At 41.3% G+C, this 15,271-nt stretch overlaps 1 protein-coding gene across 1 annotated transcript in view; it reads right to left on the bottom strand.

Moving 5' to 3' along the window:
• The window catches only part of LOC308288971 (neuroplastin-like), a gene marked incomplete at both ends in the record, with an annotated part of 52,859 nt that extends 38,377 nt beyond the window's left edge, over nucleotides 1-14,482 (bottom strand). The window contains one exon of the mRNA XM_080730455.1: nucleotides 14,404-14,482. Within this exon, the coding sequence (XP_080586581.1) occupies nucleotides 14,404-14,482 (79 nt within the window). The remainder of the gene's footprint in view (nucleotides 1-14,403) is intronic.
• Nucleotides 14,483-15,271: the final 789 nt, after the last annotated feature.

Here is a 15,271-nt window from a genome sequence, read left to right as displayed (position 1 = left end):
TGAACAGCTTCAAAATGAGGTTATAACCAGTCCTCTTTATGGAAATGTTTTCCGCTGTCTTGTGGTTTCCTAGCCGTCTCTTTATCAGTAAAAGCCAAGCTGTTTAAAATAAAACTGTGACTTGACTGGCGTTTATATGTAAAGCAGTCTTTCCCCTTTAACGTGTTGCTTGGTTAATGTTATAGATTTTGTGGCAGCCAACAACATTGGCTGTTTGATACATACTGAGTATGTCGGATAAATCCAACAGGATCAAGTTAACATTTTATCAGCCTGCGTCTCTGAATATAGTAGGGTCTACACTTCACTCTGGCACACGTCAGCACATTTTTTTTTTGCTTCCTGACCTAAAGTGACACCAAATGGTGTCACTTTAGGTCATCAACCCTATATACCTGAAATTCAATCCGTTGGTGGAACAAGATTAAGGGTCTGCGCTTCCACAGGAAGCGTTTTCTGAGCGGAGGAGCGCTTTAGATATTGTTGCTGTCGGGCAGAAACCTCTTATCTCCATATTCTAACTTTTTGTGTTTCTTAACACTTTGCAAGCCGGGGAGCCCCTTAATATTAAAACCGGAATATACCGGACATCTGAGCAAGGAGTCTCAGCCGCGCTGTCTTTTACCGTACTTTGTCATTAAAAACGAAATAAATTATTTTTATCCGAAAATCGGTGATCATCTAACCTTCCCTAGTCACCACTCGGCCATCGATAGCGCATGGCTCGTCTGACATGAAGCAGAAGTGACGTCAGAGTCCATTCCTTCTAGAGGCTCCCTAGCAGCCACCCATTTACTGTTTATACACGAGTGCTACTACAGCAGGAGTGCTGCGGGCTATACAAGCGAACTGTTCATATCTACTCTTGAGTCATCCATGGATTATTTGAGCAGACATTTACGTGAACGGATCGCGCACGCGAAACGCACGGGGAGAAGACACCTCGGCCAAAACAGCCACTCTATCCCAATGGAGATCCAGATAATCACGGTGAGCTAACGACCTGGGGAGTGAAAGAAAAGAAAAAACAACTGCACGGTCCAAGAAGGAGGGGTGGCGGGCTCATGTTTATAAACATAATATTATGTCTCAGATCATAATACAATAATAGAAATTTCACGGCTAATCTACAACAAGCCATTCTATTTCGGCTAGCAAAGTGTAATCTCTGTAAAAAAGAAAATACAAAAAAGAGAAGAAAGAACAAAAAGTGTGCCAACCAGGCCTGGAATTTTGTAATTTTAGGGGCATTTTTTAGTTGCCATTTTTTTTAGGGCACAAAGGCCAAATGCCAGGGCAGGAAGGCCATCAAATAAAACAAGATTTTATTCAATAGAAATAATGTTGAATTTAAGGGTTAGGGATAATAATAAATCTAATCTGCAGTGGAATAGATAAATGATGGTATTTACAATCTGATCAATGCTCAGCCCTGCTCCAATCAAAGTCACTGGATTGGTTTAAAGATGGGGACGGGGAGTTAAGATTTCAGAATCTCAACAAAAAACACTTGTATCTACATGATAAGAAAGAGACACCACTCCAGCATCTACTGTCTACATATTGACACGAAAGAGACAGAGGAGATGTGGTACAGTTACAGTCAGCTTGGGCATTAAGGCCACTGTGGCCTCAGGTCATGCCATTGGATTGAGTGGCACAAGGCCAAACTGAGGGGCAACAGCAGCCATGGCCTCCATGGACTCCATGAAATTCCTGCCCTGGTGCCAGCATTGCAAAAGTTGAAAACCCCTAGCAGCAAAAGGTGAAAAAACTGAAAAGAAGAAGAAAAAAAAAACTTATAGAACTCTGTTGAAAAGGGTATTAAAACAAGTCCCAGAGCTGTGCTGTTGCTTTGGTCGGGAATGTAAACAACGCCGCAATGCGCATGCTGCAATATTACAGTTTGCAATGTACAGGTGATACATATGCTGCAATATACAGCTTGTAGTGTACAAGTGATACAGGCTCAATTAAAATACGCCTTGATCAGCTCTGATACTGTACTGTAAATTCTGCATGCCAATCATTTTTCAAGAATCTCCTCCAGCAAAAACTAAGTCAGTAATGAGTTCCAGATTATAGCAGTATAGTATCCTATCCATGTGTCTTCAAATACCACAGTTTCACATTTCTAAACTGTTTGCCACTATTACATACTGTGTATTTCCTTTTTATTGTGTCACAGTTTAGTTATGATTAAACCCTCTGGTGTAAGTAAACAATATGTATAATGTATGCTGAATACATATACTGTACAATTAAAATAAATTAAAAATATCAATATTTATGTTTTGTTCAGAATTATGGATTCATCCCAGCCTAGGTATATGCGATGTGTGGGAGTGATGCATCTAGTAGGCTACCAAGAATGCATAGCATAAATTCAAATGAGTTCAAATTCATATGTGACACCTTCGCACCTGCTAGTTGTTGCTTAAAAGGGATAGCTGAGAGGCTTTTTTAATAACCATAACAACATTAAAGGGAGAACATTTTCACACCTGCTCAAGATTCTAAAACCTGTATTGCATTTGTGAGCGAGCTATTTGTCCCGCAGGGAAGATTTTCAGACTGCCCACTGGTATATGAAAATGTTCCATTTTACGACACGCAGGGGGCAATGATGACCCTCTGCAGACAACTGCAGAGACAATTTCCTTTGTTCCTTTTTCGAATAAGCAAATTAATTCAATGGCCAAACCCAAAATTCTATTTCTATAGAAGTGAGGGAGCACCATTCCCTTACACTCACCCCTACAACACCCCTGGCCATGACTTGCAAATTCTGAACACACTAGGCTATCATTTGAGTCGTGCAACTTAGAGGTAGTGGTGGCTGTCTTTATAGTTCCTCCGCAGTAGTCCAGTAACTGTATTTTTTTTCCTTCTCTATAGTTTCCAGTGACTGTTTTGGACACAATTTGAATTCTAAAAATAAGCATTACAATTAATCACTTCAATGAGTCAGCCTTTCAGCTGATGATGATCACGCACTCACTAGTCTGACTCTGGACTGAATCCAGTGCATATAGTAGCATGTTCTATATCTGTTATTTCTGCCTTCGCAAGACTAAACATGTAATTGTTGTACACCTTTACAGTGTGGGCCACTGCTTCAATACTCTGTCAACGCACAATCCTAAACTCAGCCACCTTGAATGCAAGATTACCTATTTGCTTTGGACCATACTAGCAAAATACACTGTGTAAATACTGTAAAACTGTGATCTGACAATAAAGTAGCAGCTAATCTGCTTCTCAATAATTATAGTGTTTAGTGTTTGAGGATTTTCCAGGTCTGCGTGCAGCTTATAATGTCCAAATAATAAAACAAATTAAAGTGGAGTTTGTCAATCCTAGACGGGAGGTTTGACGTATTCTGCTTCCATGGTGAGTATTCGGGATTGTCTGTGATTCTGTGCTAGTGCTACACCAGAAAGATGTCTAAAGCAGGGGTCTTCAACATTTTCAGGGCAAGGACCCCTTAGCTGAGAGAGAGATGAAGCAGAGACCCCCAGATTCCATATAGTTTCATCGTTTGACAGCACATTCATCAGTGTATTTTGGATTCATGTCCAATTTGTGTTATCAGATATGTAACCACTTGAACCGTCAATACTTAATAAACTTGACCTTTCACTCTGTACTTAGTGTGCTCTTTTTTCCCTTCTACACCAAAGCTCTTTGCCCCTGTTGAAGACCCCTGACCCCCTGTAGAACACCCCTGGTCTAAAATGTTATAAGGAGGAAAACACAGCTTGATCGCTGTTATCGCACTGACTGAACACTCGCACTCATTGTTAATTCCACCAACCGCAACTTCCCATTGGATGCATAACATATCGTCTCTGTTGGGTGGAAACCTCATATGTCCAAAACTGGTACTTTCAGGATTAAAACATACCGTAGCAAAAGTAGCAGATCTACAAGTTCAAAATGTGTCACTTTCGAGCTTGTGAATCTGCTACTTTTGATGTTTTTCAAGTACAGCATTCATTTACAAAAGAAATAAAACGCACACAAAGTAAAACATTATGGAGATAGGAGGTTTCTGCCCAACAAGAATGATATGCAGCTTGATAGGGTCATTACAGAATCAATGGATGTATTATTACCTGGCAAGAATCCACCAACAGTATCTACAGTAGGTTGTCTGTAATGTAATATTTGAAAAGAGGAAACGGATGGTGCATACTGCATAGACATGCTTCCCAGGCGCCGTGTTTTGAGCTTGCAGATCTGCTACTTTTGATTCTTTTCTGTGATGCTGTAAGGTAGGGGTGTAACGATATAGTAACTGTATCGAAATATCGTTTTTAACTTAAAAAATCGAAGTATATCGAAATGAAAACAGCTAAAATCGAATCGTATCGTTTTATTTTGTATCGTATCGAATCGGCAGTGCAAATAATCGATTGTATAGATACTACCTACTTGTGCATTGTATTTAGCATTTTTAAGAAGAAAAAATGAAAAGGAGGGGTTTAATTACTTTTCCTGTCCATATAGCTACACTGGTCTATCAATAAATGTGTGTAATTTCTGGGTTCATGTCAAGGTGCAGGTTTGTCAATATACAATGTCCATGTATGTGGCAGATAATCACTGTGTTTACTTATTTATATCCATAATAATACATGTTTCCTTTTAAAACCTGCACTATCCACACCTTTCACACAGATTTAATTTCTTTGCTAAATAGTTACTATATCGATTTTAAATAATTAAATCGAATCGTATCGTATCGCCATGAATTAACCAATATCTTCCATGTATCGTATCGTCAACCATGTATCGTGATATGTATCGAATCGCTATTAAAATGTATCGTTATACCCCTAGTGTAAGGGCATTCATTCATGAAAAAACTGAAGAAGTTAAGACATGGAGATAAGAGGTTTCTGCCGACAGCAACGATATATTACTACTGGGCTGGTGAATAACTGAGCGGGGGGGAAAAGAAAAAAACAGATTTGTGACCTTCCCCGTAGCACTACCATAGTACAGGAGTATGGGATCAAATTCTGTAGCTGCTACAGCACAGGTGAAACGTAGCAGTTGGCAGCACCCCTGCCTGCATATACATAGAAGGTGATGTCAAAAATTACCAGCACATACTGTACTGTACACTGCTTCTCCATGCTGAAGAGTGAGGAACTGTCAGACCCAGCCAACATTTGCATGGAAAGGCACTTTCAAAGTGTGTTGATTTACAAGCACTGTTGAAGATATATATGCCAGAAACCGACTGCCTGCAGGAACCAAATAACACAACATGCTGTGTTCTTAATCTTTCCACAGAACTATCTACATTACAAACTATTCTGTTGTTTTGCCAGGAAAAAAAGAAATGGGTCCTCTCTGCACTGCAGTTTATTTCTCCTAATACTAGCAATTTGTTTTGTCCTACAGGTAGGAGCCAGTGCAATACTTTACCATGCCTACATTGATTTCTACTGTTAATGTATGTACATATGTATGGTGGCAGATAATAGCTACAGAAAATTGTTGCTAATTTTTAATTCAAAATCGCCAAGTGAACAGCAACAGTACACTTCCCGGGGTCATCGCCATGCTGGCTTGTGGTGGACATTTTTGTCAATTTTTGCCACGGACATTAAAAATGAGTGGACAATAATATTACCAGAAATACATAAAGAGCTAACCCTGAATTACCATAACAGGTCTGTAACTCTCAGTGAACAAATGGAACCAAATGGACCCGTAAGGGTCAGAGTTAAGGGGGTCCTTGCAAATAAAACATTTGAGAACCACTACTAGTTGGACTCCTAATGTGCCAAAGTGATGAAGTAAATACATATTCTGAAGAAAGAAAAAAACTGGAGACTTGACATTCAGTAATTGGGTCTTATGCTCAAAATAAGAATATTATAACTAACGGTGTGTAAAAAAGAAAATCGGACAAGACCAAGTCTTTGCCACGGACACATTTGTCCGTGTACGGACATATTGATGACCCCTAGCCTGTAACAATGGTTCCCTGAAGTTCCCTCTCTTCCTATAGTGAACAGTTTGCGAGTTTGCCTCATAATAGTCGGAGGCCTTAGGGAGATAGAATGGTAATTTTGTGCTAATCAGTCTAAAAGCGCCAAATTTTGCACAGATGTAGCCCAGGGCATGCTCTAATGATTTAGCTAGGGCACCCGAGTCGGCGACCTTCGGGGACGCCACAGCGGCCAAATGAAGTTGGGCTCCCATCGACTTTCTATGCAGGAGGAAAATAACCAGAAAAACTTTTTTTTTCTGTATATTTAAGTAGGATGTGAGGGGTCTAACTAGGGGTTTGTCATGATTGCAAGCATTTGTTTTGCACAAAAAACATTCCTTGGGCTAGAAATGGCCCCAGAAAACGATGGTTTAGAGATGAAAAGCATGCGCGCAGGGGGTAGGGGGGGACGGGGGGGATTAACACCTCCACTTTTTTTGGGTGGGGGGGATATCCCCTCCAGTGTTCAGGTCCAAGAAAAAGCCGCAAATATGATCGATTATACTGTACACACTGAGTAGTTCTCATTTCAAGGCGTATTACTGCCCTCTAGAGGCACAGTCCCACCAGTGCAGTCACAGTGCAGTCGGCAGCTCAGCTCAGCTGTTCTGAATGAGTTTAATTAATGCAACGCGATAGTGACAAGCAGGCAGTCAGTGGCAGAAGGAGACCGTCATTGCAGGTGCTGGACCTGCTGCTGGTGTGTGTAGGCTAGTCTCACATCATTCTCAGTCAAAATGAAACGGTCAAAAAACCAAAAAACGATAACGTCGTTCTTTAAATCAAGCAACAATGTAAGTACCTTTGAACAGATGCATAATGGAAATGCAATTTCGTTTGTCAACACATTTTAAGTTACGTTTCCTCTTGTTACTGTGGTTCAATAAAAAGATCTAATATAGACTTAATGAATTCATGTGTATTTCATTTTAAAAATGCCTTGAAATCTGCGTAAAACAACTGTGTAATTCAGCTCAAGTGGAGGGGATATGTCCCCCCCTCCTCGGGGCAAAAGTGGGGGGGATATCACCAAAAGTGGGGGGGATACCCCAAAATTTTTCGCGCACATACCTCCCAGATGTGTCCCCTTCACTTTTAAAATGCCTCCTGCGCCCCTGATGAAAAGTGATGAGTCATCACTTTTCAGAGTTTTGTGGGTGTTTTCTGCAAGACTCGGGCACCCTAGCTAAATCATTAGAGCATGCCCTGGGCTACATCTGTGCAAAATTTGGCGCTTTTAGACTGATTAGCACGAAAAATAAACCCTAAGGCCTCCGACTAACATGTATGCACACCCATAACCCATGCATTGTTTTCTGAGGCCATTTATAGCCCAATGAATGTTTTTTGTGCAAAACAAATGCTTGCAATGGATTCAGCATCATGACAAACCCTTAGTTAGACCCCTCAGATCCTACTTAAATACCCTTTTCTGGGTATTTTCCTCCTGTATAGAAAGTCAATGGGAGCCCAACTTGATTTGGCCGCCGTGGCGACCCCGAAGGTCGCCGACTCGGGCGCCCTAGCTAAATCATTAGAGCATGCCCTGGGCTACATCTGTGCGAAATCTGACTGATTAGCATGAAAAAAACCTAAGGCCTCCGACCATAAGAGCAGGTACCTCCCTTTCAATTAAACTCAACTTTATTGTCACATCACATGTTTTACGGGTGTACAAAAGAGGGTGAAATTCTTTGTCGTACAAGGTCCCCACTATTTTGCAAATTTCAAAAAGGGGATGAAGAACTAAAGAAAGAAAGAAAAAGAAAAAACAGGTCAGATGTTTGTGTCACTGTACCTAATGGACGGCGCTGAAAAAGAATACATACTCAGCGAAATCCGTCCCTCTGTTTAAGAATCAAGGAAATAGAAAAATAATCACGGTACAGTGCAGGTCTGTGTCTTTTAGACTTTTAGGATGCTGCTCCCATCAATGCAGTGTATATCAGGTTTCACAGCGGGGGCAGGCGTGACTCAGTGTAAGTGCTGGCTCGGGTCCTACAGTACAGCATATTTTCCGGTCTCACCAATGTATTTTTTCCCCAGAGCCTGGATGGTAATATGATATGGATTGCAAAGGCCCACCGCCATCATAAAGCTTCATTGATTGAGTGATACGTAACTGTAAAATAAATGCCTTACGGAGCACAGAATGCTTGTGTTGGCGTTACTGCATGGCACAGGTGACTTAATAAAGGACCGTAGACAAGAACTCTGTAAATTAGTGTGGTTTCACTAACAGGGCAACCAGACTATAGTACTTGTCTGTCATGAACTGTCAAGTTTGATTTTTATGTACTTTTATTTTGTAGTATTCTCCTAGGGTTTTCATTGGGATTCGCTTGCTTGCATTTTGCTACATTTTCTCGTTTGACTTGAATGGGAAAATGCAAAAATGTAACTTTTCCCAAATATGGAGATGACTGACATCATAGATGTCTGACATCATAGACCACATGAGACTGAAACAGTATGCCCATATATGGGCATTCCAAGATATGGGCTTAATATTGATGACATCAGGGATCTCCATATATGGGCATAAAGGGACAAGGACTGACCAAGATCTCCATATATGGCCATTAATTTATTAGTGAATTAATTTTATCCATTGACTAGAATGTGGAAAATTCAAATGGTAAGACGGAATTAATTTGCATTTCATGTGTGAATTCATTAGAAGTTCATGTGTAACTCGAGTCACGGCAACTACACTTGCAATTCCCAGAATTATATCTTTCTATTATAATTATTATCTAAACTGAATAAATACCCATATGCAGCCCTCTGATTGGCTAGGGGCGTAAATACAGACAGACAACATTTGTGTAATTTATAGATAGATTATTATACTTTTCATCATTATTGTTTTTCTAAACACTGGTTGGGATGTGAATTAAAATACATGTGGGTTAATTTGGAATCAGTTTTCTTGTTCAGCACATTCAGTAACTATAACTACGCAACCCTAAAATAGATTTATTTCGCCTGCAGTGCACCTGCTGGCCTGAATAGATTAAGACATTGCTAATGACAAGAAAGACAACAACTAAAAAGTAATTAGGCACATTATTTTCAGACAAAGTCATTATTTCATCATTCTTTATAAGCCACAGGGCAAATCAAATCCAACCTTGTCAGACCTTCTATGCATAAAGTATTGGCTCAGTATAGGGGTGATGATATTGATAATTTGATGATATTGATAATGTGATGATAATTAGACACATCTGGTCAGTGGAAGGACGCCTCATAATACAGTACCTTCGCTGGTGGGAATTATATAAAGCATGTACGCGCTTCTTCAGGTCAGCCCCTACTAGCCAGCAGCACCTCCAGCTGTTACCCAGCACTTCCTTATTTCTTATGCATAAAGACCACAGCCCTTCAGAGCTTAAATAGTGTAGTTCAAGCAGCCAGCAGAAAGCCTTCAGAGAGCTGTGCAGCTGTGCGCACAACAAGGACACCGTCCATTACCAGTTAATGGATTCACTTTCACAAAAGGACCTTAAAGACACAGTCCTTACGCTGCTGTGTGTGTGTGTGTGTGTGTGTGTGTGTGTGTGTGTGTGTGTGTGTGTGTGTGTGTGTGTGTGTGTGTGTCTCCGCAGGTTAAAAATAGAACTGGGAGCAGAATGGATGGACGCTATTTACAGTAGCTTCCAAATATCTGTTGCAGAATCTGAGATTTCTCTCTCTCTCTCTCTCCATTCTCTCCCTCCCCGAGCTCGTGAGCGCGGGGGAAGTGAAGGCTCCAACTCCCTCTGCTTCACACATGCGGTGATTACATCTCACGCACTTATAATTACAATATATTCTCACCGCCAAACTCTGAAATATCTTTGAGAGAAATCTCAGGTTACATAAGGAACGAGGCATTTACTAACCCTCAACATGGATTGTGAGAGATAAATTGGGCTAAATGGCCCCAGGGGATGCATGCATGTGTGACCAAATAGCATTAATATGCTTGAATATTATACGACGACTAGAATGTCTTTTAACTGTTGGCGAGTGAGTTGGCCTGTGGGAATACTACAACCTACTTTGACCTACAAAGGTCTCTGCAAACATTGAAAAAGCAGAAGGGGATGAACCAAAATCAGAACACAGTTTGTAACTGCCAATTTTCGGCTTGAAAAAATGACTGTGTATAGGTGACCTGGAAGCACCAGTTGTGCGTTTTGTTAAGCACTTCAGCACTGCTGTCCCAATTTTGGGCTACCATTATAATGTGGGGAAATATATTCAGAAATAGCTAAAATAGCTTATCTACAAGCTGCACAACGTGTCGCATCACAATGTGTTGTGAGAATGTAGATTGGCTATTTCTGCCATGTGACACCGTCGTATGACAAAGTATAAAATAGGTCCAGATGTATCAACCTTGACACTACTGCACTACATTATCTCAAGACAGGCATGTCTGAAAAAGCTTGTAAATTTTGTTCCTGCATTTATGCTAAAGCTATCAGCGTCGGCTGAAATGGATAGGAAATAATCGGAAACTGTTAACAACCTCAGAAAATCATACTGGTGCATCGTTAAAAAGCTGTACAGCCATATCCTTACAACTAATTGACAAGCCAGCTCATGGTGGTGTTTAAGCATGTCATTGATAGACTCTCACACCACTGCTTCTACAGATTCCTCCTTTCACACATACATCGCTGCATTTTCCCCCATCATTCCTACCTGCTTTCCCTGAACGTATTGTACTTGCACGATGTACAATTAAACAAAACGTAATTTAATGCTATGACGCGAATTACATCATAGTACGTCCATTATTAACCTTCCGGCCGAAACACAGACTTACAAATAGTTCCACGGTGCAGTGTACTTATGAGTGTAGTGTAGGTCTACTGTGTCCCCTGGTGGCAGGGACAGTGTAGTGGAGACATCATCTTTCCCAGTACGGGACAGAATCACGTTTACACTGCATCTAAAGACTCCACCTTTTGCACAAAAATCGTGCAGCAGCTAACAGCGTTAACACAGCACCCGAAACACAGACCAACAATTTGATCAAATATAGAGCAGTCCTGCCTGAGCGCCCGGAGGGCGCGAAGTCCTAGGAATGGAGCGGCCGCGCAGCGGCTGCGAATTTCTAGTTACTAAAATGCAGGTGGTACAGTGCTGTCCGTATAAATTAGCTCAGAATATTCTGTCTTTTTATGAGACAGGAGGCGCAGATGCATAGAGTTGACAGGGGTGGCCCCAGTCTTTCTGCAACTGTCCCCTGGGAGTCTCCACAGAGCTGTGCGTGTGTGTGCGCGTGCGTGCCGCGTGCACACACACACATTGAGTGCATTTTGTTTGTGTGCACTCACTTATCCACTCACTCACTCATCAGTGTCTGACTGTGTACTCAGACCCAGGGAGTGAGGAGTACAGTATAGTAGCATACTGGGAACCCAGCAAGAGTTGGGAATGCCTTGAGATTTATCCAACAATAGAATGTTTTTTTTTGTTTCATTTGCTACACTTTGATTTTCCAAATCACAGCATGCGCTCATGCATGTGTGCGCCTTCACTTCAACTACTAGAGGAATTAACCACATAAACTCTGGCATCCCCATTTTTGGTCAAGATCTTGTGATCTACAAGCTCACCACAGATCGTGTTGTGAACTAATGCTCACGATTTGATGCGCTGTGAGCTTGTAGACAGGCTATTTTCACTACAATATAATGTATATATCGTAGCATACATGGGACTTGAGTGGTTAGATGTAAGAGCAGAAGGCAAGAAATATGTTTTGTTACATAACTGCATGTATGGTATTTCAGCAAATTTTCACTCCCCCACTGGTGAGTGATGTGTGAGCTGTTGCTGTGCTGTCTGTTTTGTGATGCGCTTAACCATATGGTGTTCAACTGGTCATATCGCATCACATTTAATCATATAAAACACATCAAAACTTGGTGGGGAAAATGAGTTATCGATCTAACTGTTTTAGTTTTAATTAAATAACTAAGGTATGAACATTTCATATAGAATAATCTCTTCACATCCTTCTCAAAACATCATTTAAATCTGTCTATTTGACTCATATGTGTACACATAGCCAAATGGAAAGGCGATTGACTTAGTCAATTACGCCTATATAATTTTGTCAACACAAAAAAAGGTATTGAGATTTTGATATAGGCTATAGTAGCTACTGTATGTTGTAAAAGAAGAATATTACAATCTTCTGTTTACAAAGCTATGAAATGACTATTGGAATGCCGTTTCCTTTCATGAATTGGTTAATAAAATGACGTGCCCCACCACAAATAAATCCACCAGAAAATAAACCATTGTGACTTGAACTGTACTCCGGAGAAGCACTGCAATACCAAAGATTGTTTGCTTACAACTCCCCCTTCCTTCCTCTAATACAGAATATATTTTTTAATAGTTTACATACTCATTTAAGGGTACATGCAGCTTCTCGAGTGTTACAGCAGCCAGCCAGCTACTCCATGTTAATAAGTCCTCACAACTGCTATGTCGTCCTCATTGCCAAATGCCAACCCCCATAAAAGAAAGGTGTTGCACATTGTTTTTCTTTCCTAGCAGTGAATAGCTACAAACTAATTATATTTTGAGCAGCACGAGACGCAGCTTCAAATTCGTGTTGTGACAGTGAAGCTCCTTAAGGAAACAATAAAGGTGCATCCATAATTTCAGTGGCAAACACGAAATCCATACGCATTTTCTGTAAAGAATCTTTCATTTTGCTCTGCAGGTGCTTATTTGAATACCCCCTCCAGGTGATGTGATTCACCAGAACGTGATGTCAGGGACATGTCATATCAGAGGGTATGCCTGCTGCTGCAACAATCCACAAAGGCATGACATTGACATTTAGTTGCACCGAATCATGTGTGTTTTAATAATGTACAGTACAGACTGTAACTTAAACAGTTTTAGTAATGTTGTTTGTATATCGTCTCTGTGGGGTGGAAACCTCATACTGTCTGCCCAAAACTGTTACTTTTCAGGATTCAAATAAAAAAAATAGCAAAAGTAGCTACAAGCTCAAAGCATGTCGCTTTGCGCTGTGTTTTGAGTTTGCAGATCTGACCTGTAAAATTCTGGAGACAGGCAGCAGTCATATGCAGCTTGATATGTTCATTACAGAATCAATGGATGTCTTGGTATGGCAGTACCTGCCATACCTGGCAAGAATCCACCTACAGTATCTAGGTTGTTAGCAATTTAATATTTGAAAAGAGGAAAAGGTGCATAGACATGATTCCCAGGCGCTGTATTAATAGCACCCACTGCTGCTATTAGTTAGGATGGGTAAAATGCAGAAGACAAATGTCCCATATTCTGTATGTGCAAATGTGCTGTGACAAAAAAAAAAAAAAAGTTCCCTTTGCTTTCCTTTTCTTCTCTTTCCTGGTGTTTCTGTCAAATGTGGCATTGCATAATGCCTACCAATAGCCAGTTTGCAATAGAGTAGATGTACAGTATGTCAAGTGTGAACCTGGTGAACTCGACATTACAAGGAGCGTTGCAAGCAGAGGACTGCAATAAGGGGATAATATTTCACAACCTCCGTGTTCATTACACTGGCAGCGATTCTCAACTTGTGGGCTGGAGGCCCGGAGCCCAATTGGTGGGACGTGAGGATCTGGCAAGTGGGCCCCCAAATAATTGGCCAAAACACTCAAGATTTTTTATGATAATATAACATTAATTCATTCACGATCGGTTTGACTGATCATGAAACGGCTGCCATGTTAAATGAGGGGGCCCCGAGAACACTTTGATGTCCAAGTGGACCTTTATCCAGACAGGAAAGGTTGACAACCCCTGCATTACACTGTGGGACTGGGTTGGCATGAGTTCACCAACAACAGTCCATAGTAGGTCAGTCTGGTCAGATGCCTCTGGTACCCAGTCATTCTATAGCATACTGTTGCGGGCATCTGGCATGGATATTATGTCAAATGAAAACAAATTTTGTCATATAAATGCATGTCGCATGAGTGAGTATAAATAGTGTTCTGCCCAGAAAGAGTTAGACCCATATTCCATTATTTCTCAGTGCAAAACACACAAATGTATAGTGTCAGTCATGTCACTTTTCATTGCAGAGGAATACTGTCACAGACATGGTTAAAAATACTCACAGAACAGCTGTGCATTATATCATGTTGTTGGGGTGTACAAGTTAACTCTGGCCTGCAAGATGTGTCATGTGTGTAAATCTAAACGGTCGTTTGACACTGACACACAGTCCATCCATTATCCTCTAAATCTACTCACAACAAGTCACATACCATAGGCTAGTGACTAATGGTCCCACTCCACATATATACTCCTGCGATGCAGGCTGATAATAATAAATGCCACGACCAACATCGATGCAAGTGATGTTCTTCATTTCTTACCGTTCTGAGCCCAGCTGAAAGGCAGCATCAAGTTTCCACAGAGGACCAGCGGGAGCAGCATCACTGCGTCGGGATGCATTCTTCTTGGGGGTTACGGAGGAGGACGGAGGGGAGAGGACCAGCCAGCCAGCCGAGCTCTCTCTCTCTCTCACTCTCTCTCTCTCTCTCTCGGCAGGACGGACGAATGTGGGAGGAGAGGAGAGATTGCCTAATGATCGTGGGAATTATAAAAACGGGCTAAACATAGCACCGAGTTTGTCAAATTGTCAGCAGAGGATCGAAAATGTTTTTAAAAAATATATAGGCTATATAAAAAAAATAATGTGCTCTCCTTATCTGTGGATAAAAAGAGCTCGACAGATTGTGATGAATGGACGGTCCGGGACGAGGCCAGGGGCTCAGGGATGCCGATGCGGGGCCATAGGCTGAAGGAGCCTCCTTGGTCACAAATTGCGGAGGAAAGGATAGTGTATAGGTCCCATGGCCCAGAGGGATGGGGCGTGCTGTGATTGGCTTGTAGTTGGACGCTAACAGCCATCCATGGGCAATCCGCAATGCAATAAATAGATATGGAACAGCACGAGCTGATATGATACATACATATGAGGATATGAATGCAGAACGAACTATGTCGGAGGAGAGATTTTTATGTTATCTTTTAATTATGCTTTTATTCATTGACCCGCCGTCGTCAATGACACTTTTCAGATTATGTCTATTCTATGTGTGCATGTGTGGTGGTCACACAGGCGTATTATCGCCGGAGTAGAGAATTTATAGCTAGCGCCGGTTGCCTGGCAACGCTGGCTACCCAATCACAGCGCGAGCGAACGCCCGTCCCGGCTATGGGACACCCGGAGGAGAGGTC

This window comes from Nannobrachium achirus (genome assembly GCF_963921795.1).
Source record: "Nannobrachium achirus genome assembly, chromosome: 7".
Lineage (NCBI taxonomy): Eukaryota > Metazoa > Chordata > Actinopteri > Myctophiformes > Myctophidae > Nannobrachium > Nannobrachium achirus.
Note: the sequence above shows the minus strand (reverse complement) of the source record. Positions and strands in the feature narration are given on the sequence as shown.